The sequence below is a fragment of the Dromiciops gliroides genome, chromosome 3 (assembly GCF_019393635.1).
Source record: "Dromiciops gliroides isolate mDroGli1 chromosome 3, mDroGli1.pri, whole genome shotgun sequence".
Classification (NCBI taxonomy): Eukaryota; Metazoa; Chordata; class Mammalia; order Microbiotheria; family Microbiotheriidae; genus Dromiciops; species Dromiciops gliroides.
This window is the reverse complement of record NC_057863.1, coordinates 627,916,994-627,941,263: the sequence shown is the minus strand read 5'-3', so window position 1 is coordinate 627,941,263 and position 24,270 is coordinate 627,916,994. Positions and strand designations below refer to the sequence as shown.

At 42.6% G+C, this 24,270-nt stretch overlaps 1 protein-coding gene across 8 annotated transcripts in view; it reads left to right on the top strand.

The window, feature by feature from the left end:
* Window positions 1-1,577: 1,577 nt before the first annotated feature.
* PER3 (period circadian regulator 3) overlaps window positions 1,578-24,270 on the top strand; it is a 36,899-nt gene continuing 14,206 nt past the window's right edge. For 2 of the 8 annotated variants that reach the window (XM_043996957.1, XM_043996958.1), the window contains exons 1-12: window positions 4,057-4,493; window positions 4,774-5,210; window positions 5,529-5,674; window positions 6,423-6,538; window positions 7,819-8,020; window positions 11,916-11,964; window positions 15,305-15,444; window positions 17,084-17,162; window positions 17,980-18,086; window positions 20,219-20,375; window positions 21,766-21,871; window positions 23,475-23,603. In XM_043996957.1, coding sequence (XP_043852892.1) covers window positions 5,056-5,210; window positions 5,529-5,674; window positions 6,423-6,538; window positions 7,819-8,020; window positions 11,916-11,964; window positions 15,305-15,444; window positions 17,084-17,162; window positions 17,980-18,086; window positions 20,219-20,375; window positions 21,766-21,871; window positions 23,475-23,603 — 1,386 coding nt within the window. In that variant the 5' untranslated portion in view covers window positions 4,057-4,493; window positions 4,774-5,055. The other 6 variants (XM_043996952.1, XM_043996953.1, XM_043996954.1 and 3 more) reach the window with 6 other exon arrangements.

Sequence of the window (24,270 nt, the reverse complement as noted above, 5' to 3'; positions counted from 1 at the left end):
AAGCAACAAAGCTGAAAATGTGGGTAATAAGAAGAACAGAGATGTCCTGAACAGAATGAGGAGGTTTGGTGGAGGAACGGCTTTGAGAGGGGAATGATTTCTGTTCCTGATGTGTTGACTTTAAGGAGCCTTGTGGATGGTTAGTTGGAGCTGTCCAGCAGGCAAGAGGGAACGAGTTCAGGAGAGAGATAAGAGATGGATTATAGATTTGGGAGTCCCCTGAATAATAATAATAATAATAACAATAATGGATAATAATAGAACCAAAGGGAGCTGATGGGATCATGGGAAGAAAGCGCAGAGACTGAAGAGAATGGGGCCAATGGCAGAGAATGGGAGGTTTCCCATGCTTGGAAGGCAGTGACCTGGAGGAAGGGATGGATCGAGTAGAGGAGAATGAGAAGGAGCGGCCAAAGGCAGTGGGGTACAGGTGAGAGCACTGCCTTTGGAGCAAGAGCGAACCGGACTTCAAATCCTGTCCATCTGCCTGTGAGATGTTGGGTGATGCCTTTACTCTCCCTGGGTGTTGGTTTCTTCACTTAACGAAGGAATTGGGCTAAGTCCGAGATCCCCTCCTGTTCGAGACACAGGACCCTATGATAAGTAATAGGTCGGGAAGGGGAATACAGATAAGTAAATAATACTTGATCGAGGAGGGAAGGAGCAGTAATAAAGGGAACAGGTGAGGATCGGAGCTTCCGGGACGATGTGACACCTGGGTTGAGGTGGCCTGAAGCTAACCGACGCTGGCATGAAGAATAATGATTCCAGAGAATTTGGGAAGAACTATGTTGCCCATCTCCCGACACAGGGCGGGGGAATGGATACGTTTTTGGATGAGGACAGTAACTCAAGTATGCAAATTTGTTGCAAGATTTTTTTTCCCTTTTCAATGAGGGGGAGAGAGAAAATAATTGCTAATTGAAAAATAAAACATTTTTAATAGAGGGATATATGTAGGAAAGGGGGCGCATGCACGCCTCTAACCCCATCCCCAATGCGTCCGCCTTCCTTCCAGGCAAGCAAGGACCATCAACAGTGGCGAAGCCCCAGCGCCTCTGGCCCCAGTCCTAGAGGGGACAACTTGAACGCCGCCCCGCCCGCAAATCAAATCCTCTCCACGTTTCTTCGGGCGTCCAGCATCCTAAGCAGGTCTCCTCCCATCACTCACCCCAGCCCTCACCTGTCCCTCACCCGCCTCCACCTATGAGTGACAACTGCCCCGCCCTATCACGTCCTGTCTCCGCCTATCACCGTCTAAGCCCCGTGCGGCAGCAGGATACCTGACTCGTGCCTATCAGGACCACGCCTCCCTCGCGGACTCCACCGCCTACGCCCCGCCCACCGGCTTAACAGGATTGGCCGAAAGGCGCCTCTCGCCCTGCCCCTCCCGGAGGTTATGTAATAGGATTTGGGGGGCCTCAAGCCCAGTTATGTAACCAGAGCCTCCCACCGCAGGCTCCTCCTCCTGGCCAATGGAAACGCCCGGGGCTGGGCTCAGCTTCCAATGATGCGCGGCGGGGGCGGGGACCGGTCACGTTGCAGGAGGGCGTTCGCGTGGGGGGGGGGGGGGCGGCCCCGCGGCACGCGGCTGGCCCCGAGACCTGCGCGCGGGGCCAGCGCGAGAGAGCCAGGGCCGAGGGAGGGCGGAGGCGCGCGGGGGGCCAAGCGGCGGCGGCGGCGGCGGCCGGGAGGGTGAGTGAGCGTCTCCGCGCGAGGGCTGGGGTCCGGACAAGCCGGGGTCGCTGTTCGGTCACGCCCACCTCGAAGCGCTTCGCTCCCCCCTTAAAGCGCTTCGGGCGGGGAGCTGGGTAGGGAACCCCCCTGGAGGCGGGGGGTTGGGGGTGGGGGCGGGTTACGTAACCGCCCCCAGAGCCCAGCGGGGAAACAAGTTGCCCTTGAACTTGAGGTGGCGGGGAAGCGGCTGCCCGAGGCTCAGGTGAGAAGCCCCCCACCGAGGGGAGAGGGCGGGTCTCGTCCTTTCCGACAGCCCGGGTAACTTTTGCCTGCAGCCTCCCCAGGTGGGGCCGCTCCGTCCCGGCCCCCCGTGTCCTCCTGCCGCCTCTGCTTAAACCACGGTCGCCTTCTAACTTGGGGACGCGTATCGGGGAGACTGGAATGATCGCCGGCGGCCGCAAGCATTTATTAAACGCTCTTTGTGTGCCAGAGGCTGGGGGTGCAAAGAAAGGCAACAAATAGCCAGGAGCCGGGCAGTAAGCATTTACTGAGTGCCTACTGTGTACCAGTCTCTGTCCTAAACATTAGGATATAAAGGAGGACAAAAGCATGACCTCTGCCCTCCAGGAGCTGGGCAGTGAGCATTTATTGAGTGCCTACTGTGTACCAGTCTCTGTCCTAAACATTAGGATATAAAGGAGGACAAAAGCATGACCTCTGCCCTCCAGGAGCTGGGCAGTGAGCATTTATTGAGTGCCTACTGTGTACCAGTCTCTGTCCTAAACATTGGGGATATTAAAGAAAGACAAAAGTGTGGATGGCCCCTGCCCTCCAGGAGCTGGGCAGTGATCATTTATTGAGTGCCTGCTGTGTACTAGCCTCTGTCCTAAACATTGGGATATAAAGGAGGACAAAAGCATGGCCTCTGCCCTCCAGGAGCTGGGCAGTGATCATTTATTGAGTACCTACTGTGTACTAGCCTCTGTCCTAAACATTGGGATATAAAGGAGGACAAAAGCATGGCCTCTGCCCTCCAGGAGCTGGGCAGTGAGCATCTATCAAGTACCTACTGTGTACCAGGCCAGTCTGTGTGAAGTGGCAGAGATACAAAAAAAAAGCAAAAGACAGTCCCAGCTCCCAGGGAGCTCCCAGTCCAAGATAGGGAGGCATCGTGCTCATCACTAGGTACATACATTGTAGACAGTGTCAACAGGAGATAATTTTAGAAGGAAGGAGGGGGGAGGACTAGTAAGGTGCAGTTAACTAGGAGCAGGGAGATGAGAGTGATCGATTGAGTGGGGATTTAGGAGATGATCAGTAGAAAGGATAGATAGAGCCCGGTGATTTGGAGACAGGAAGATCTGTTTTCAAATGGCAAAGTCACTTATCCGTTCTGTACTTTCCTTATCTTTAAACTGAGGGGATTGGATTGTATGATCTCTGTTGTTGTTGTTGTTTAGTCTTGTCCAGTTCTCTGTGACCCTGTGGACCATAGAATGCCAGTGTTGTCTGTGGGGTTTTCTTGGCAAAGATACTGGAATATTTTGCCATTTCCTTCCCCAGTGGATAAAGACAGAGGTTAAGTGTCTTGCTCAGGATCACACAGCTAGTAAGTGTCTAAAGTTGGATTTGAACTCAGATCTTCCTGACTGTAGGCAGCTGCTTCCAAGTAGCCTCCAAAGTCCCTCTAAATCTCATGATCAGGAGGATGGATGCGAGATATCTTACAGAGTTAGAGTTGACCAAGAGCTGGCAACTAACTGGATATGGGAATTGAGAAAGGAAAGACAAGTATTACTCCACATTGGAAATCTGGGTTACAAGAAGGACAGTGGGGCAGAAATAGGGGAGTTTGGAGGAGGATTGGATGGGCACAGTGTCCTGCGGGAAGGTTTTCCCAATGACTCCTATCTGCTGGCAATGCTGGAGCCAGGGGACTAGGTTTCAAGTCACACTTGGGATACCGACTCCCTATGTGACCTTGGGCAAGTCACTTTTAACCTCCGTGGGTTTCAGTTTCTGTGCCACTGCATCTCCATTTTTTAGTGTGATGCCTGGCACAGAGGAAGTACTTAGTACATGTTTTTTTAAATTCATTCATAAGATAAAGGAGTTGTACCAGATGACCGCAGAGGTCCCCTTCAGCTCTAGATTTTTGATCCTATGATTTTAAGATCTGGGTTCAAATCCTGTCTCTGACACATAGCAGTTGTGTGTCACCTAGTGTGTGGGGGGGCAGCTGAGTGGTACAGTGAATGGAGCACCAGGCCTGGAGTCAAGAAGTCCTGAGTTCAAATCCAGCCTCACATACTTACTAGCTGTGTGACCCTGGGCAAGTCACTTCACCCTCAATTTTCTCATCTTTAAAATGAACTGGAGAAGGAAATGGCAAACCATTCTAGTATCTCTGCCAAGAAAACCACCAATGGAGTCACAAAGAGTCGAGTTGGACAGGACTGAAATGACTCAAGCACAACAGGTGTGTGTAATCTGCTGACAAGGCAGTGCCCCCAGGCAACTCTCTTGACCACTGACCAAATACTAGATGTGTACCTTCTAGCATTGCCTCTGCCAATGAAATCACAGGTTCAGACCCCAAATACTTACCCTTTCAGCATGGAATTATTACCCTTACACACCTCGCCCTTGAAAACAAGGATGATTTTTCTGTGTTCTGTTTTGTCTTTGCACCCTAGCATCTAGCCTAGTACTACAGTAGATGCCTAGTGGACACTGCCTGCACGGGATTGGTACTTGAATTTGGAGCGAGGTGGTCTGGGTTTCAAACCCTGACTACATTGGAAGAAGATATTCAGGTACAATGGAAAAGATCCTTGATTTGGTCCTAGGACCTGGGTCCCAGGCCTGCTTTTTACTAGCCAAGTGACCTTAGGAAAGTTGCTGAATCTCTTGGGGCATTAGCTTTATCATCCCATTGAGGTTCTCCTAGCTCCAGGATTTCATGATCCTATAAAGTTGAATGCTTGCCTGTGTCTCTGAGAGGAGCTGCTAACATTTTCATCTTGGTTTCAGGTATTAAACTCCTGTTTTACTTCCCAATTTGTTTTTTTTTCCTTTGATTTTTTTTTTTTTTAGATTGGAGTCATTACACTTTAGTGGAATGATAAGACACTGGAGTTCTTTATTATGGATAATAGCAAGTCTAGAAAAAAATTTCCCCCAGTGAATGGCAACAATTAATTACTTACGTCACATTTTGCCAGTCAGCTGTGACAGAAAATGTTGTGTTAGGTGATGGCTTGGACCAAAATGAGAACTGGATCATCATCATTGCTGATTCCAAAATAGAGAACCCATTCACTCAGAGCCATCGGTAGTTAGAAGCCAGAGAAGAATATCCATCATAAAGGCCTAGAAATGCAGAGCAGTAAGTCCGATGGCATTGACTCCAGTGGAAATGAATTTAATGGACCAGAAGAGTCCAGTGGGCTGGATTCTTTTGATAAAGAATCCGATGAGATGTGGAAACAAGGCTTCAAACGGCAAGGCAAAGCTGGCACCAACAGCAACAGGTGAGTTGGCTTTTATTTTGATCAGTTTTCATTCTTTGTCATCCAAGAGGAAAGAACAAAAGGGACCAGATTTTCATTTTTAGAAAAGAAAAACCTGGGATTGAGACAGTCTCATGGGATGTGAAGATCTGGGGAAATTAAGCTAATAAGGAGTAGATATAAAAAGTGAATAGTAGAAAATGGAGGCCTGTGGTTAGTGGCAAAGGAGTAGAAGCCAGGAGGGAGGGGAGAGTCCACTCTGTGTCAGTGATGAAACGTCAGTTCATCAAGGAAGATAAATCCCTTAAAGATGGACCTTTACCTTTTATTGTCTTTCAGTGAGCAACAAGATCGAAATAAGACTTCTGAAGAACTTACGATGGTGGTCCGAGAAATGAAAAAGTATTTCCCCTCCGAGAAAAATCATAAACCCAGTATTCTTGATGCCCTCAATTATGCCCTTCACTGCGTACACAGCGTTCAAGGTAGAGCTGACTCAAGATAAAAGGGAATAGTTAGTCCAGCTCCATGTAAGCCTCAGCTCCACCAGAGTTGTTGCCATGGGTTCAGAGTGTACAGAATGAACCAAATGCATTGATATCATGAAGCACATTGGATGAGTAAGAGCATGATTAATATCAAATATTTTGTCTGACAAAAGATGAAGGGGGTTTTTCAGTGATATATATTTTTTTTAGAAATACTGATTTTTAATTTACATTTTGTTCAAGTATAAAAACTTTTCAAAAAATAGAACTTCAGTTAATTAGTAATTATATAAAAAATAAACTGCTAGTACCACTCTCCTATTTTCTTTCTAAATTTTTTTCTCAAAATGTGTTTTTAAGGTACACAACCTCTATAATATAACTTTTGCATCTTTACAGATCTAATTCCAGCAGTAAAAGTAATACAGAGCCTGCTTTCTTTTGTTGGAAATGAAATGTGTTTGTGGCATGTTCTTTGTATGATCTAGAAGATTTTCATAAGGAAATCTTTCCATTGAAGAAACCATCAAAGTTTCCGTTTGTGCATTTGCTTTAAACATATCACTGGGTTTATATGTTTCTAATAATAAATCACTATGTAAAGCAAATTTATTATGTAGTAGGATGGTCTCATAATCATAAGACATTAATTTTTTATAAGAGAAAACATAGCTCAAAGAATAGATTGTAAAAACGATCAATATCTTCATTGTCCCACTTACAGAAAAATTTCTCTTGTTCTCAGCCAACAATGAGTTTTTCCAGCTCCTTGGACCCAGTGGAGTACACCAAGCAGATGTGACTAAGTACAGCCTCGAGGAGCTGGCTACCATTGCTTCAGAACATACATCTAAAAACACAGTAAGTGGTCCGGAATCTACACCATCCCTCTCTTCAGCCTTTCCAGGACTTAGTCTACAAATGGATTTTTACACTAGAATAAACTGCAAGTTTTAAAAATTGTAACCTAATGGGAGAAAGCCCATATAAAGGTGCTTCTTCCATTGCCAGAGAGTCTAAACGCCCAGAGTATGTTACATGGGCAATTTGTCTTGTTTACAGTGGAGTCCATAGACTTTATGCCTAAGTTTACCATTAAGGAAAATGGAGAAAAATCATTTCAACAAGGTGGCCATTGTCTTCATTTCACAGCTGGATTTTATGCTGCTATAATAATCATTTTCATTTATGTCAGTTTTAGTTCCCTTATTCTTCAGGATTTAAAAACAATTTATAGAATAACTTTGTTTCTAGCTGTTATTGTAACCTTAAAAACAAAACAGATGAAACTGTATTTCATTATAGAGAATCTCTTCATACTAAAAAAAAACTTGAGCTTCCCCTTACCTTGTACGTTGTTTGATATTCTGGAAATCAATGCATGTCGCCATGGTATTTTGAAATTATAGCCCAATTTCAGTTTAAAATAAAGGGAATGGATTTAGTGCTACCCTCTTAGTATAACAGAGGTCCTTCAGCATGCATTTATTGGGTGCCCAGTATGTGCCTTTTAAACATGGTGTGGTAAGAATAGAAATAGTGGCTGGGGAGGCAAGCACAAGTGAGGTGACTGAAGAAGGTAACAGTGAAAGATAGAAATTTTGTCCAGATTCCGTGATGGAGGGCTTGTCAGGGATAGCTGTTTGACCCTCTGAACCCAGTGTTGGAGTGTTAATTTGAGAGAAGGCAGCCCTGCATGTGAAGGGAGCTGGACCTGGATGCAACATTTAAAGACAGATTACTTTAAAGCATCTGTGTGTTGTTTGGTAGATAAAGGGACATCCCTTGTGCAGTTCCAGGACAGAATGAGTTCTGTCTCACCTCTTACACATATGGTGTGACCATGGACAAGTCACTTAACCTGTCAGTTCCCAAAGGACCTCTCTAGGAGAGCAGCTTATAAGTGAGTTACTGATGAGCTTTTAGAGGAAGGAGCTTCTGAATCTTGAGTGTCTGCATCATTGAAGTCATGGGTAGGTGGGGATTGAGATGTCAGACAACTCAAGTGTTACAGTGCTGGTTTAGAATTTTCTACAATTAAGTTTGTAGCTGCTTGTCATAAATTGTCAAAGAAAATTACCTTAATGATGGCTATTGCTTGTAAAGGTTAAATGTGTGTACTTTTAAAATGTCTTTGATAGGATACCTTTGTGGCAGTTTTTTCGTTTCTGTCGGGAAAGTTGGTACATGTTTCGGAGCAGGCCACTCTTATCTTGAACTGTAAGAAGAATTCCCTGGCATCCCTCCCATTTGTTGAGCTGCTCGCCCCTCAAGATGTGAGGGTGTTCTACGCACATACAGTTCAAGCCCATCTTCCGTTCTGGAATGTCAGCACCCAAACAGGTGACAAGAGAGGGGCTCTTAATTCCAATGAAAAAGAATACATTTGTCTTTAATTAATTTAGAACTGAACATGTTTAGCAGACTATCCAGCATAGTAAGACCAATAATACTATGCATGAGAACCTGATGTACTGAAATGAGCAAGTATTTTAAATGATTTTTAAATGGGGTAAAAATCTGATGATAAATTTGTTATGATTGTTGTTAGATTGATTCCATTTTTGCATACATACATATGTGTGTGTATTTATACACATGCACACCCCTCTCAAATGTCAACTTACAATCGCATATACCTTATAAATATAACTAACAGAAATTTGGGCCCTCAAATCTCGGTCAGTACAATTGAAACATTTTTCCTCTGTTTCTCTTCAAATAGGTTTTAAATTCTACATAAATTCTGATTGAACACAGTATGAAATCTCTTTTTCCTTTCTTTCTTGTCCCTAAACTTCTAAGGGTTATCTGATTTTTTTTTTTAAACATGTACCCATTTTCTTGTTTTAGAAAGATCTAACTAGAAAGTGCCTTTTTGTCCTTTTTTTCATGTCTTTATATTACTAATTGGTTTTTTTTTAGTCACCTCAAAAGATGTTTTTTTCCATTGTCTTTGTGAAGGTTTCTCTTCCTAAGCATTTTTAGGAGTTCATTGTCTTCTGTTTCTCCCCAAGTTCCTGCTTCCTTCTTTTTCAGCAGTACTGTGGCCTTCCTTGAGCCAGGAAATAGGGTTGAACACTTACTCTTTCAATTATGGACATTTTCCACCAGTCCTTTTTCTAACGTTACATAATTGTTTGAAAGTTGTCCTTTTCTTTCTAGGCTAAAATTATTCTTTCTTTTAGCTACTCCCACCATTCTAAAGTGTTCCTATTAAATCTCATTACCCTTCCACTTATTTTCTGCATTTTAAAAAAATCATTCTTTTAAACATCATCAGTAACCTTCTGGCCTTCTTTCTCGTTTGACTATAAAGGCTTCTGGAAGACAGGCACTGTCATTGTTTGTTTATCTTGGAGTCTTTAGTGTCCAGCATGGTACCTTTCATAGGGGTGCTTTGAATGTGCTTGAATTAAGGCTCAGGGCTCTATAGCTTTCCTGTTCTTCCCCAGATCTGTGTCTCTTCTACATCTCTTCCTCAATGATCTGCCCCAGTTTTTCTGACTTTCCTTTACTTACCATTTATCATGTCTTTGCCTCTTAGAGCTTATCCTCAAAGCTCTGATGGTCTTCAGGTCTGTGCCTTACATCGTACTACTTGAATCTCTGCTTTGTGGTACTTCTGTATGTTTCCATTAGGGATATTCATGCAGCCGAGTCCCTTCCTCTGGATAATTTCTAGACTTTGACCCTCTTTCCTGGTTTCTTCTCACTTAAGCAGTGTATTGATGGAATGAGGTCCACCAGCCTCCATGTAAAATCATCCTTTCATTGGACTTCCACTCCCTCCTTGAAGCTTGAAGGAATAATTAAAATTTGAGTGTTTGGGAACAAGTCTGTGTCCTTGAACATTTTCATGATTTCATAAAAGTACAAATAACTATAGAGGAAATCAAGAGCCCCTAGGATATTACCAGTGTCACTATATTAAAGATTCAAATTTAAAAGTCCAGTCTGAGTCACGCTTAAGCTTGCAAAGCCAAACTCCGCTCCACCTACGCCTCCCTCTCCAGATGTACACAGTGAAGCTCCTGGCCTCTGGTCTCTAGGGGTCCCTTCTAGCTCTAGAACACTGACACTTTGAAGCAGCCCTCTACTTAAGGAAACTTGGCTCTGCAGTAGAGAACCTTTCTAATTCTGGTATTGGGAAATAGGACTCAGTTTCTATTCTGTGTCTTAGCAGAGTAGTGATTCTGGGACCAGTTTGGTGTATTTGTAAATCCATATCATAATAGAGTATTATTGTTCATTTTTAATGATACTTTTACAGTAGTGTGGTCCAAGGATCTCAAACCTGCAAATCTTGAATGTGGATAATAAATACATATTTATATAAATAAATATGGAAACTCTACAAATGCATAAAATTTAAAATTTGACATTAATGTACGTGTGTGTTGGGGAGGGGGCAATTGGGGTTAAGCGATTTGCCCAGGGTCACACAGCTAATAAGTGTCAAGTGTCTGAGGTTGGATTTGAACTCGGGTCCAGGAGGACTCCAGGGTTGGTGCTCTATCCACAGCGCCACCTAGCAGCCCTCCCCAACATTAACTTTTTTTTTTTGGTGGGGCAATGGGGGTTAAGTGACTTGCCCAGGGTCACACAGCTAGTAAGTGTCAAGTGTCTGAGTCCGGATTTGAACTCAGGTACTCCTGAATCCAGGGCCAGTGCTTTATCCACTGTGCTATCTAGCCGCCCCCAACATTAACTTTTAACATTTAACTTTGACATTTAGTGGCACCATATGGTATTTTGTGTAGCCATTCTCTGTAACTGCCTCAAAAAACTTTGAGGTTGTATCTGTCATAGATGTGTTTGGCTTTCCTTGATTAACTTTTTATGGATCAGTGATCAATGAAGTTCTTTAAAACCTTGAAACTTCTTTATCTTTTCTAGTCCAGGGTATTGAATTAGCAGGTTCTTTATACCTCCTAGCCACTGCTTTGTAAAAGAGCTCTTCCCTTTGTTATCATTCCACTGCCTCATTCCAATTTTAAGGAATGGCTACAAATTCTGGTGTTCTTGGATCTGTTGAGCAGGTCTAAATATGCTCATCAATAACATTCATGTTCCCTCCTTTGCCTTTGCAAACCAGAGTCCTAATGTTTCTTGCTTCTCCTTATTCAGAAATCTTTGTGTTTCTTTGATCATTTGATTTCCTTCTCTAGACCTCTGACAAATCTCCGTTTTGCTTGAAATGCAATGATTAGAACTTCAGACACTGTACTAAAATCTTAGAATTCTTAGGGTTCATTCTATATCCAGAGTCTCTTTAATGGGTCTAATTTATTGTCATTCATGTAACTAGCTGCTGTGTGAAGCCATCACTGCCTAATTAAGCAAAGTTGTTGCTGCTATGTGGAAATTCTTCTAAGAGATGATTAGGCCCCAAAGTATGAGAGAAGGGTGTGTGTGTGTGTGTGTGTGAGAGAGTGTGAGTGACAGAGACGGAGATCATATATAATAATATTACATAATGTCAACAGGCAATCACAACATGATATCCACAGTATTGTTTTACCTGGTATGCTCTCTGTTGGTCATTGTTATACCCAGGGGAAGCCTTTGACCAGCGGGGGTGGGAGAGTGGGGGCTGTTAAGAGGTCCCCTGAACTTGTCTTTTTGAGTTGCCATATTTCCCAGAAACACTCACTTCAGAGCATGCAGGAGTCCCTATGTCAAGAATGAAGCTCCCCCTGAGCTGACATAATTTGTTGTTATACCACAAGCTGCACTTCCTGTGTGTTCTTGGGAGGCAAGACAGGCACCGGCTTTTTGTGTCAGGCTGGGATACTGCTTCTGCAGATAAAGGGATCCTCCTATCATCTTATTTAGCAGTTCCCAAGGGAAAAGAATGTGGCTTTTGCCATTGGCCTCCCCCTTCCTGGGGGGATGGGGCTGGTTTCCTATACCTTTGCTGCACTGTTTCCCCTCCCATGTTATGCCCTTTCCGGGTATTCCCTCCTCCCTTTGTCCCACTATTATAGGTTGGGTTCCCATGGGTGTCCATTTCTCTTGTCATAAACCTGGTTTTCACATGAATCTCATGACAAGATTGTCTGTTGACAAAACATACATATCTGTCTAAAGGGTGGATATGCTTTTCTGAAAGTCATTTTGTTTTCTTGACTGACAGTATAAGAACATATATCATTGATGATGTAAGAAGAAGAAAGAACTTTTATGGTATTCCTATTTGAGGTGGTCATTTGCAATTTGTGTTTGTTTCTGGCAGCCTCCCAGTATGAATATTCTCAAGTGAAGCCCTTTTTCTGCAGGATCAGGTAAGTGTAGCAGCTTGTGGCAGTAAGGATGTACCTCAGGTGGACCCCTTCCACACATACTCTCCCTGGGAGGTGGGCTGAGGGGAGGAGGAGAATCATGTACAAAAGAAGTTTAAGACAGAGATCTTGGCCTTGGGGAAGAAGCAGTGTTAGGAAGTAGGAGAAGAAAAAAATGGCCAATTAAGGATCCAGTTTTCAGTGTGCTAAAATGCTTGTGAGTGAGCTGGTGGCTATAGTAGCTTCTCAGTAGCAGCAGCAGCCCCAGAAGTGAGAAGGGACCAAAGGCAGTAGTTTGGATGCTAAGGAAATGGCAAGGTAAAGTGAGGCAGCTCCATTATGGTGGTGGCATCTGAGATAGTTTTACACATTTCACCATCATAGAGCGATCGAGTTGCCAAGTGGCAGAATGAATACTGTAGAGGAGTGGACAATGCCTGGAGTCAGGAGGACTGGGGCTCAGCTCCAACCTCAGACACTTTACAAGTGCCTTCACCGCTATCTGCCTCAATTTCCTCATCTGTCCAGTGAGGGTGTTGGACTTAATGACCTCTTAACTCCTTTGTGATTCTGCAATAGCAAAGAGGAAATAGCATTTGTGCACTGCCAGCAAGAGTAGGCTCATTTTTCTACTTTTGAAAAGAAACATATTGGGGACAGAGCCAAGATGGCAGAGGAAAGGCTGCAACTTGCCTGAGTTTTCCCCAAAAACCCTCCAAATACCTTTAAATAATGCCATAAGACAATTCCTGGAGCAGCAGAACACACCAAAGGACAGAGTGAAATAATTTTCCAGCCAAAGGCAACTTAGAAGATCATCAGAAAAGGTCTGTCCCACCAGGGTAAGAGTGGGGTGTAGTTCAGCACAGGCCTCACCAACACAGACCTGGCCTCAACAAACCAGAAGCAGCATCTACTGCTTCCAGAGCTCAGCCCATAGATGAGGGGTGGGGAGGGAGTGTCCAAACAACTGGTCAGAAGATTATAGGGGTCTCTTTGCTAGCACTGAGGCAGGATTCTGTTGCTTTGCCCATGCTTGTATCCAGGTTGCAGCTCTGGGTGGCAGTCCCAGGGCAAGGAGAAGCCCTAGCACGGACCATCATCATAGTTCTGGGGCAGAAAAGAGTGGGTGTGATCTCTCACAGGCCAGGAGAGTAATAAACCCACCTCTCCTTAGATCATACCACCTTGGAAGAACTGAAAACTTACCCTTCCCTAGAACTATCTCTGAAAACAGCTACGCAAAATCCCTGAAGCTTGGGACAGTAAGCCCTCTATCCTGGAAGAAAAGCCCTACTTTAATAGAGTTAAAAGTCAAGAAACAGGCTAGGGAGACGAGCAAACAACAGGAAAAAAATTCTGAGTATAGAAACTTACTATGGTGACAAGATCAAAACATACCCTTAGAAAAAGATAACTTCAAATTTCCTATATCCAAAACCTCCAAGAAAAATGTGAATTGGTCTGAGCCCATAGGAGAGCTCAAAAAGGATTTTTTTTAAATCAAGTAAGAGCAAGTCACTTAAACCTCATTGCCCCACCCCCCAAAAAAAATCAAGTAAGAGAGGTAGAGGAAAAATTGGGAAGAGAAATGAGAGTAATACAAGAAAGTTATGAAAAAAGTCAACAGCTTGGTAAAGAAGATACAAAAATTCACTGAAGAAATAAACTCTTTAAAAAGCAGAATTGACCAAATGGAAAAGGAGGCATAAAAATTCACTGAAGAAAAAAACTCCTTAATAATTAGAATTGAGCAGGTGGAAGCTACTGACTTTGAGAAAGCAAGAAACAATCAATGAATGAAAGGAATGAAAAAATAGAAGATTGTGAAATCTCATTGGGGAAAAAAATGGACCTGAAAAATAGATGCAGGAGAGATCATTTAAAGATTATTGGACAATGTGAAATCCATTATCAAAAAAAAGAGCCTAGAAATTATCTTTTAAGAAATTATCAGGGAGGGGGAAGCTAGGTGGCACAATGGATAAAGCACCGGCCCTGGATTCAGAAAGACCAGAGTTCAAATCTGGCCTCAGACACTTGACACTTACTAGCTGTGTGACCCTGGGCAAGTCACTTAACTCTCATTGCCCTGCAAAAAACCAAAACAAAACAAAAAGAAGAGAAGGGGCTTGATAGAAGGGAGGGCAGATTAGGGGAAGGGGTAATCAGAAGCAGAACACTTGAGGAGGGACAGGGTAAAAGAAAATAGAATAAATGGGTAGGGGAGAAAGGATGAAGGGAAATACAGTTAGCAACAGTAGCTGGGGGAAAAATTGAAGCAAGTTTCCTTGAGTACAAATTATTCCCCAATTGATAAATGGTCAAAAGATATGAACAGTTTTCAGATGAAGTAATCAAAGTTATGGGAAAAATGCTCTAATTCACTGTTGATTGGAGAGATGCAAATCAAGACAATTCTAGCCAGTAGGACAGAAGAGGAAAATGACAAATACTGGAGGGGATGTGGGGAAAATGAGACATTAATGCACTGTTTACAGAGTTGTAAATAGATTCAACCATTCTGTAGAGTAATTTGGAGCTATGACCAAAGGGCTATAAAACCATCTTTGACCTAGTAATACCACTACTAGGTCAGTATCCAAAAAGAGATAAAAAACAAAAAGGAAAAGGACCTGTATGTATAAAAATATAGCAGCTCTCTTTTGGTGGCAAAGAATTGGAAATTGAGGGAATGCCCGTCAATTGGGGAATGGCTGAACAAGTTGTGATCTGTGATTGTGATGGAATATTATTGTGTTATAAGAAATGACAAGCAGGATGCTCTCAGAAAAACCTGGAAAGATTTACATGAGCTGATGCAAAGTGAAATGAACTGTGTAACAGCAATATTGAAAGACTTAGCTACTATGATCCAAGAGAACTCTGATGGACTAATGGTGAAAAACGCTACCCATCCCCCAGAGAAAGAACTGATGGTGTCTGAATACAGATTCGAAGCAAATTTTTAAACTTTCTTTATTTTCTTGAGTCTTTTTGGACTATGTTTCTTTTACAACATGACTAATATGGAAATGTTTTGCATGACTATATATGTATAACCTATATCTAATTGCTTGCCTTCTCATTGTAAGGGGAGGGATGGAGGAAGAGAGATAATTTGTAACTCCAAAAAATTTTTTAATGAATGTTAAAAATGTTTTTACATGTAATTGGGGGAAATAAAATGCTAAATCAATGAAAAATAAATTTAAAAAGAAAAGAAGCACATTTACATGTTTCCTATTTAGAGAAGTCACTGTGTAAGTTTGAATAGTTTGCTCAGCCATATTCTAAATAGTACCTATGATTAACCAAAGCGAATCATGTAAAATTTCCTCAGGGGAGGTAAAGAAAAACAAGATGCTTATTATCATCCATTCCGGATCACCCCCTACACGATTAATGTGTACGGTTCTGCCGACACGGAGTCAGAACCCTGCTGCCTCGCTCTGGTTGAGAAGATTCACTCTGGTTATGAAGGCAAGTCAATGCTTTGTTCATTCAGCTTGTAGAGACAGCAGCCCATTAGGCAGGGGTGTGTGTGCGCGTGTGCGTGTGTGTGTGTGTGTGCATGTGTGTGCACGCGTGTGCGCGTGTGTGTGTGCGTGCGCTCGTGTGCGTGTGCAATGTACCTGTATCAAAGGTGTATAAAGAACCTGGCCCTCAGATCCAACTCTGGGATGAGATAAAAGTGGTGGCATGGGCCAGCCCAAGCCGAACCATCCTGGGGTACACCTGGGTCCTGCTCACACCTGTCTCTTACCTTAATCTCTTCGGTCATTTCCTCTGAGGGGCTGTGTGACAGACGGATCTGGGAGTAGAATTTGACAGCTGGCACAGAGCTCTACCCCTACCTCTGCTGGGGATTGGTTGGGAGACCCGCTGGAAGCTGTTTAATTGTTCAGCCCTCTCATGTGGAATGATGCCAATAAGGAATCACGCCTCACAGGGGAGTGCTTGTAGGATGAATGTATTCATCAAACATTAAGGGCTTCCCATGTGCCAGTCCTTTTGCTAGGTTTAGAGGACACTAAAGAGAAACCAATGTCTGCCCTCAAAGAGCTTACGTTCACTCGTGAGGATTCTGTTAAATCAGGATGTTGGCAGCTGTAACCCAACAGTTTGGGGGCAGTGGCCTTTATTCCCCCTTCCATATTCCATCTTTGTGCCCCTCTACCCTGCCCTGCCCCACCCCCGGCCCAGTTCTGGCTTAAATAAAACCTAGTACAACCTATACTTGCATACTTACTGCCCAAGTGTATATGTGGCAAACACATCTTTTTTTTCCTTTCAAAGTGACTTTGTATTAGGGGGCAGCTGGCATCTTTAGGCAGTAATTACATACAGGATATCTAATGCACACTCCAGCAGTAGAATACCAGTGGTGATCAGGTTGCCTCCTGAGATTCTCCAGAGGCAGATCACAGAATGATCTGATGGGAATGTTTTGTTAACTTTAAAAGTCCTTAGAAGATCTATGATTAAAGTATACTTTATTTTCTAGTGACAAAGCTTTATGTTAAATCCATAAAAGTATCTGTTGTCTAACATTGTCAGTTTAATTTGCATAAGTCAGGAAATGCAAATACAGAAAAGAAGTTTTTGTAGTATTGTCAAATTGTATTTACTGTGCATTTCAGGTGGTTATTCTTTGGGTTTTTAGAAATTTTTTATTACCTTAAATTTTTCCACTTCTAGAACCTATATGAATAAGTGAAAAATGAGGCCATTTTCCCGTGATCTTTTGGTACTTTTTCATGTCTGCACAATTATTAAATTTCACTGTACTTTTTAAATCTGAAATTTAACTTAAATTGAATTTAAGTTGCTTTTAAAGCTTATATACTTTGTGCATAGAAGACTTAACAGGATCTAAGCACACACCCTCCCCACCCCATTTCAAAATCATGTCGATTAAAATGTTGATGGAATTTTAATGAAAATTGTCAACACATAAAATCCTATTTGCTGGTGAAATTTATGTTGCTGATTTTAAATAGATTTGTGTTCCTTACGTGTGCTCTCATTATTGAGATAGATGACAAGTTCACAAAATAGCTTACTATAGTTAATGATTATTTATTGGCATTTTAAAGCTCTCAAGTATGTGTTTTCCTAGCTCCCCGGATCCCTGTGAATAAAAGGATCTTTACAACAACCCATACCCCAGGGTGTGTGTTTCTTGAAGTGGATGAAAGGTGGGTATTTCTGTTGGCCTAAACCAGTGAGAAATGCATTTCTGAAAACTGCTTCCCATGCAGTGCGTTGAGGTTTACACTGTTGGAGTGCATCACTTTCGTATAGTTTATGTCTGTCTTTTTTTGTCTGATAAACTAGATCTTACCATTTTAAAACATTTTGTTCCAGTGACTATCTTAGCTAAAAAGGTTTTCTCTTTTCCCCTTTACAAACTGCTTCCCTACCCTACCTATTTTAGTCCATCTTTACAGTAGCCACATCAGGTAGGCAGAGCAGAGATTACCTCCTTTGCAAATGAGAAAACCAAACCCAGCCAGGAGGAGAGACTTGGCCAGGGAAGGATAGTTGGATGAGGCTGTAAATGTCAATCCTCATAACTGCCATTATTAAAGAAGGTGGTTTAGTAGAATTCACTTGAAAAGGTCTTAATATCTGGAAGAGAAGCTGAAACCAGCTGTCCTTCCCTGGATCCAACACTTGCTTTTAGTCTGGGTTTGTTTACCATATAACATAGTCCCTATCACACTAAGTTACCAAGATGCTATATTTACCCTGACAGTAGGGTCCTCTGGCGGGGCAGTAACAGTGTAGTTGCTGAAACAGTTTGTGTTGTAAACTAGTTAACATTTATAGCTTCAATACAATTAGTGTTTACAAAGCAGGCTTCCTTGAAGTCTCAGTGCATAGCTGTTAACTGACAGCTACTTGAAATTAACCTTTGAGGAAAAAATACTAGAAACTAGCTTTGGTTGGACAGTATTCACAAATCTCATCCTTTCTGGATTTTTCCCCTGTTGTGCTGTGTGTCCATCCCAGAGCTGTGCCGTTGCTGGGCTACCTCCCTCAGGACCTGATTGGAACCTCTGTCTTAATGTACCTGCATCCAGAAGACCGTCCTCTGATGTACGCTGTGCACCAAAAAAGTGAGTGAATGTTTCTGTACAGGGGAGAGGCTTTTCTCCTGAGGATTCTGCATCATTCACTGTATTCATTACCCTAGCTCCTAAGTTTGATCATTGGACTTTGGTCTTCAACCTGATGAGCATTACTAATTCCAGCTGTCCAACAATTTAAGCCTGCTGCTTATTTTTAATATGTTTTATTGATCACTAGTCTTTAAATAACCCTCATTTCCCATTGTACCCCTGTCCTCTTCCCTTCCCAGAGAACTATCCTTTTTAATAAAAGGAGGGGAAAGTTCAGCAAAATTAACCCATATATCAAAAAAGGCTGATGTTGTATACAGTTCTCCACATTCCTGGCCTCCCACCTCTGTGAAGAAGAGGAGGTGGTGAGGGCTATGTCTGGTCTCTCCAAGAGACAGCAAGGATCCCCATTTATCTGACCACAGCATCAATTTCATGGTGGTGCTTCTTCCCATCAGTGTCATTCTAGTGAATGTGTCTGTTGTTTTCCTCAATTGACTCCTTCACTTGGCACCAGTTTCTTTAGGTCTTCCTGTGCCTCCTTGGGGCCATCTGATTCATTGTTGCTTACTCTCCCATACTCCATCTTCCTCTCCATTCATATGCCACAATTTGTGGGGCTGATCCCATACTCCACGTTTGGCTAGTTGTTTCTTATCCTTGGCATTCACAGAAATCAATGCAGTTATCTCCCCATGATGTATGCCCAGCTGTGGAACCCCTGGGTGAAAGCATGGGGGCTCATTAGAAACTTTCTTCACAGGATTTCAAATTGTTTTCCAAAACAGAAAAAGCAGTTTGCAATTCCACCAACCATGCATTGGTTTGCCTGCCTTTGCACAAATGCCCCAGCATTGACTCTCCTCATCTTTTGTCATTTTTGCTTGTTTGCTGGATATGAGGAGGGACCTCTGAGTTGTTTTGATTTTTGCATTTCTTTTATGATTAGTAATTTGAAACTTTATTTCATATGGTTGTTTGCAGTCCTTTTAAGAATTGTTTGTTCTGGGGCACTTAGGTGGCGCAGTGGATAAAGCACTGGCCCTGGATTCAGGAAAACCTGAGTTCAAATGCGGCCTCAGACACTTGATACTTACGAGCTGTGTGACCCTAGACAAGTCATTTAACCCTCATTGCCCTGCAAACAAAACAAAAACAGACAAACAAAGAATTGTTTGTTCAAATCTTTTGACCTTTTATATTTGAGGGAATAGTTTTTGGTTTTACATATTTCTCTATCTTGGAAGGAAGAACCTTAGCACATATTTGATATACCCTAGTTGCATTAATTTTATCCATACAAAATCTTTTTTTCCCTAGTGTTAGGGAGACAGCTAGGTAGCACAGTAGATAGAATGATGAGCCTGGAGTCTGGAAGACCTGAGTTCAAATCTGGCATGAGATACTTTTGTGTGATCCTGAGCCAATCACTTGACCTGTGACTATCAGTTTCCTCATCCATAAAATGGGGATTAAAAATGGCCCCTATCTCCCAGAGTTTTTGTGAGGATCAAATGAGACAATATTTGTAGAGTGCTTAGCACAGTGCCTAGCAGATAGTAGGTGCTATGTAGATGTTAGCTATTATCATCATCGTCATTATTGTTCATTTCAATTTCATAATCAAAATTACCTGTTTTTTTCTTTTGCAATCACTTCTATCCTTTGTTAGGTTAAGAATTCACCCTTCAGCCATAGCTTGCAAAGGTATATGATTTGTTTCTCTTTTAATTTTTAATAGTGTGATTTTTAATATTTAGGCCACCCGCCCATTTTGAATTTCTTATGGTGTTAGATATTGACCTAAATATAATTTCTGCTAGCCTGCTTTATAATTTTCTCAACAATTCTCATCAAATGGGGAGCTCTTTCTTAGGTAATTTATGTTTTGAGGTTTATTGAGTATCAGGGAATTGAGCTCAATTAAAGATTATTAGTTTTAAGAATAACAATAAATAAACCTTATATAACAGAAAGGAGTTAAAATCCTTTTTTGTTACACCTTTAAAAGCAGTTTCCTAGAAAACCCAAGAATGAAATAAGTAACTTCAGAATAGAGACAAATACTTTTTCTTGGCCAACATCTTTGTGTTAAATTAATTGTGCTTCTATTTTGCTGCTTTTTGTAGTCTTGAAGTATGCAGGCCAACCTCCCTTTGAACATTCACCTGTTAGATTTTGTACTCAGAATGGCGATTATGTCATACTGGATTCCAGCTGGTCCAGCTTTGTGAACCCGTGGAGCCGGAAAGTTTCCTTCATTATTGGCCGACACAAAGTCCGAACGTAAGTCAGTGAAGATACTGAATCTTCTGAGCAGTGTTTTCTTCACTAAAATATGTAGACGGCTATGACTTTCCTCCTGAGGACTCTGATAGAAAAAGTTCAGAGGGTTATCCAGTGCATCACCATTTGGGCTTCAATCTGCTTTTTTTTTTTTTTTTTTTGCAGGGCAGTAGGGGTTAAGTAACTTGCCCAGGGGCACACAGTAAGTGTCAAGTGTCTGAGGCCAGATTTGAACTCAGGTCCTCCTGAATCCAGGGCTGGTGCTTTATTTCAATCTTCTTTTGATAAAGGAATCGTTATGCTTTTATTGGGAGGGAGACAATGCCAATGACACTTTGTTCCTCAGTTTTCTGGATTAATCCTCTTTCTTTTAATTTCCTGTGGCTACAAACTAGAAATATGAAGGGATTGCTATTTTTCCTTTGAGGACCAGAGTTTACTTCATTATGGTGGAGTCATGACTAACTGTAGAACAGTCAGTTAACTAATCATTTCTAAAAGAAATGAAGCCATTATTTCTATTTTTAAATTATTTAAAAGCATACTTTAAAACATGGATGACTCAGACAAGACAAAAGTCTGATCTGTATTTCAGCTAAATAACAGGTAACCAAGGGAAACATTCACACCATTTTTATGACATTGACAGCTAGTTGACCCAGCCTAGAGAGCATGGACCATGGCAGCAAAAGACCCCACATTCCAGTCCTGCTTCAGATACTTATGAGCCAAGCCTTGTGACCCTGGGAAAGTCACTAAGCCTCTGTTAGCTTTAACTTCCTTGTCTGTAAAATAGAAATCATAAAGGGGCCTGTAAAATTGAAAGAGTTTTATATGTGGGCAGCTAGGTGGCGCTGTGGATAAAGCACTGGCCATGGATTCAGAAGGACCTGAGTTCAAATGCAGCCTCAGACACTTGACACTTGCTAGCTGTGTGGCCCCAGGCAAGTCACTTAACCCTCATTGCCCCACAAAAAAACAACACCCCTTCCCCCAAAAAAGCTTATATGCATGCTGGCTATTGTTTCTACATTGTAAACAAATGTACAGACTAACTCCAGAAGGACAGAGGTCTGATTGGCAGGCCGGACCTGCGAAGCTGGAACTCTGGTATTTTGGGAGTGAGACCTCACACCTTAGGTTCACCTCCTGGATCACTGAAATGAGAGAAAACTGCAGCTTTTCTTAGTATTTGTAGACATGTCCTCATTTGGAATTTGTGCTTCCTCTTTTCTTTCTTGGAGTCAAAGTACAGAGTCCTCTGGAAGAAGTGTATAGGTCGGCTTCAGAATAATCTGTTGTGTCAAATACTTGACATAGATAAGTATTGTTTTAAAGGGAGCTTTCCTTCCAACTTGGCACGCACTGTCTTTCACTTGGCATTTCACAGGAGCCCATTAAATGAAGATGTTTTTGCCACCAGAATGAAGAAGATGAGCAGTATTGACAAAGATATAACTGAATTGCAAGATCAAATTTATAAACTTCTTTTACAGGTAAAATAAGATCTAAAAAGCCTCCTCCCAAGCCCTTCAGGGTTTGGGTTGGCTTGAGATAGGCTCTTCCAGCATGCACAAAGCAATCCCACTGTGGCTGCCACAGGCACGGGGACCTGACCCAAGTTGCTGTATCTGCCCCTCCCCAGGAGGCCTGGTTACTCCCTGCTCCCAGGGGCTCCCATACTGACATAGGGCAAACTCAAATTGGCACAGCCCACTACAGCTCAGACTTCCAATGAACCAGCGAGCTGCCCACCCTTCCCTGCATGCCTGGTAAAGAGGTGACCCTCCTCTGTCAATCCCAGAAAAACTCTTTTTGTTGGGGTAGATAGTTCTTATCCTTTTTCTTGGTCAGTGCAGGTAACCTTTTTTTATTTGTGAGAACTGATTATGCTCCATCCTTATTGGGGGATAGTAAGCTCTAGACCTTTCATTCTCTGTATTCCTTAGAGGTTTTGTTTCATTCTCTCTCTTTCTCCCAGACATACCAATGCATTCAACCTCTGGATTTTACTTAAGTATATCTTAATGATTCCGAGAGAAAAAAATCCATTGGGAATATGGAACTCCACATTCTCCCTAGCCACTGAGAGGTTGAAGGTAAAATTAGGCTACAGAATGAATTATTAAAAGTGGCTATTTCTAGAATCATTTCAATGATTTCCTAAAATCCAAAGTTATTTTTCTAGTGCATATTGTGGCATAAATATTGATATAGTATAAGCCACTATGCCAGCTCAGTAATTTTCTGACTTTCCCAGAGTCCTGAGGCTTTAGTGGGTTTGGAAGCAGAAAGAGCCATGTTCGTATCCTGGCTTTGCCACTTGTGTAACTTGGAACAACCAGGCCTTCTTGAGGCCTCAGTTTCCTTATTTGTTAAAAGAAGGCATTAGAGTGTATCACCTTTACAATGCCTTCTAACTCTAGAATTCTATGAGATTCTTGAAAGAGTGGTCACTTTATTTTTAATTTGTTCACTTCTCAGCTCTCCCTTATTAATGTAGCCCAAGGTGTCACGGGCTTCTATAATGAAAAGTTTTATACAACCTTACGGTTTAGAAATCCCTCTGTTGGGCAGCTCTTCCCTCTTAAATGGCTCAGCTGGACAGTGTCTCATGAGTCTAAGGCTCTTGCTTTAAGGAGCTCTCACTCATCAGGCAAAATGGCAGACTAGAATGTGAGCCATTACCCAGCAAGAAGAGCACAACTGAAAGGGCCTTCTTGAAAAAGTTTGTAGGGTCAAAGGGACAGCCCCTCAAAGTAGTTCACCAGCTTGTAACATGGTTGAATCAAGGCCATGAAAGAGGAGGACAAGGGTTAAAACACTGATTTGGACAAGTAGAAAGTGTGCTAAGAGACAATGGGGTGGTCACGTTCTTGTTTGTGGTGCCCTCTCTTTGAATCCCCAGTGGTTTTCTAGGCCAGGTCTTAACATCCAGCTAATGGGGTTGGAGGCTTCCCACATTGTGTACTGAACTTGGGAGCAAAGCTCAATGGTGTCCTAAGTTTTCTGAGAGTTGTGAGGAGGCCCCTCCCGGCAGGCAGGACCCTGGGCCCTCAGTCACATCGTCTTAGAGTCAGAGATGTTTTTTTCTTGCAGCCAGTTCACGTCAGTGGGTCCAGTGGCTACGGGAGCCTAGGAAGCAATGGATCGCAGGAACATTACATTAGCATTGCATCGTCCAGTGAATCTAGTGGGAACTGTGTTGAGGAAATCCAGAAGGAGCCAGTAAGTTTCTTAGTTCAGTATTTTTATTCAAGTGCAATTATTTTTGCCTTTGTAAATTTAATTGGAATGAACTAAAGTGTCAGTTCTGAGTCCACACTTGCTGCAATGACCAGCTTAATTCAGAATAATCACTAACATTTATTAAGCACCTACTACATGCCAGGTGCCATGCTGAGCACTTTAGAAATGTTGTATCATTGGATCCTTCCAGCAGTCCTGGGAGGTAAGGGCCGTTATGATTCCCATTTTACAGGTGAGGAAGCTGGGGCAGGCAGAGAGGAAATAATTTGCACAGGGTCACCCAGTCAGTCAGTGTGTGAGGTTAGATTTGAGCCTGGGTCCTTCTGACTCAGCCCCCACCCTCCACCCCACCCCCGCCTGTGGTGCTCCCTGCTGGCCAGTAGCATCCATGGGCAAAACTGAATTTGAGACTGTCCTCGTAAAACCGAAGACCCCACCAGTTGAGCCTGATTTCTGGGTCTCCTGGCACAGATGGGCAGTTTTGCAACTAGATTGCTCAAAGTTGGCTTGGGCTAGTGTGACCCTGTGCTCATGGGGTCAAGAGTTGTAGACACGATGGCCCAGGAAGGTATGAGCTCAAAATCAGCCTCACACAATGACTAGTTCCTGTGTGCGTGACACACTCTGGGCAAGGCCCCTCACATCT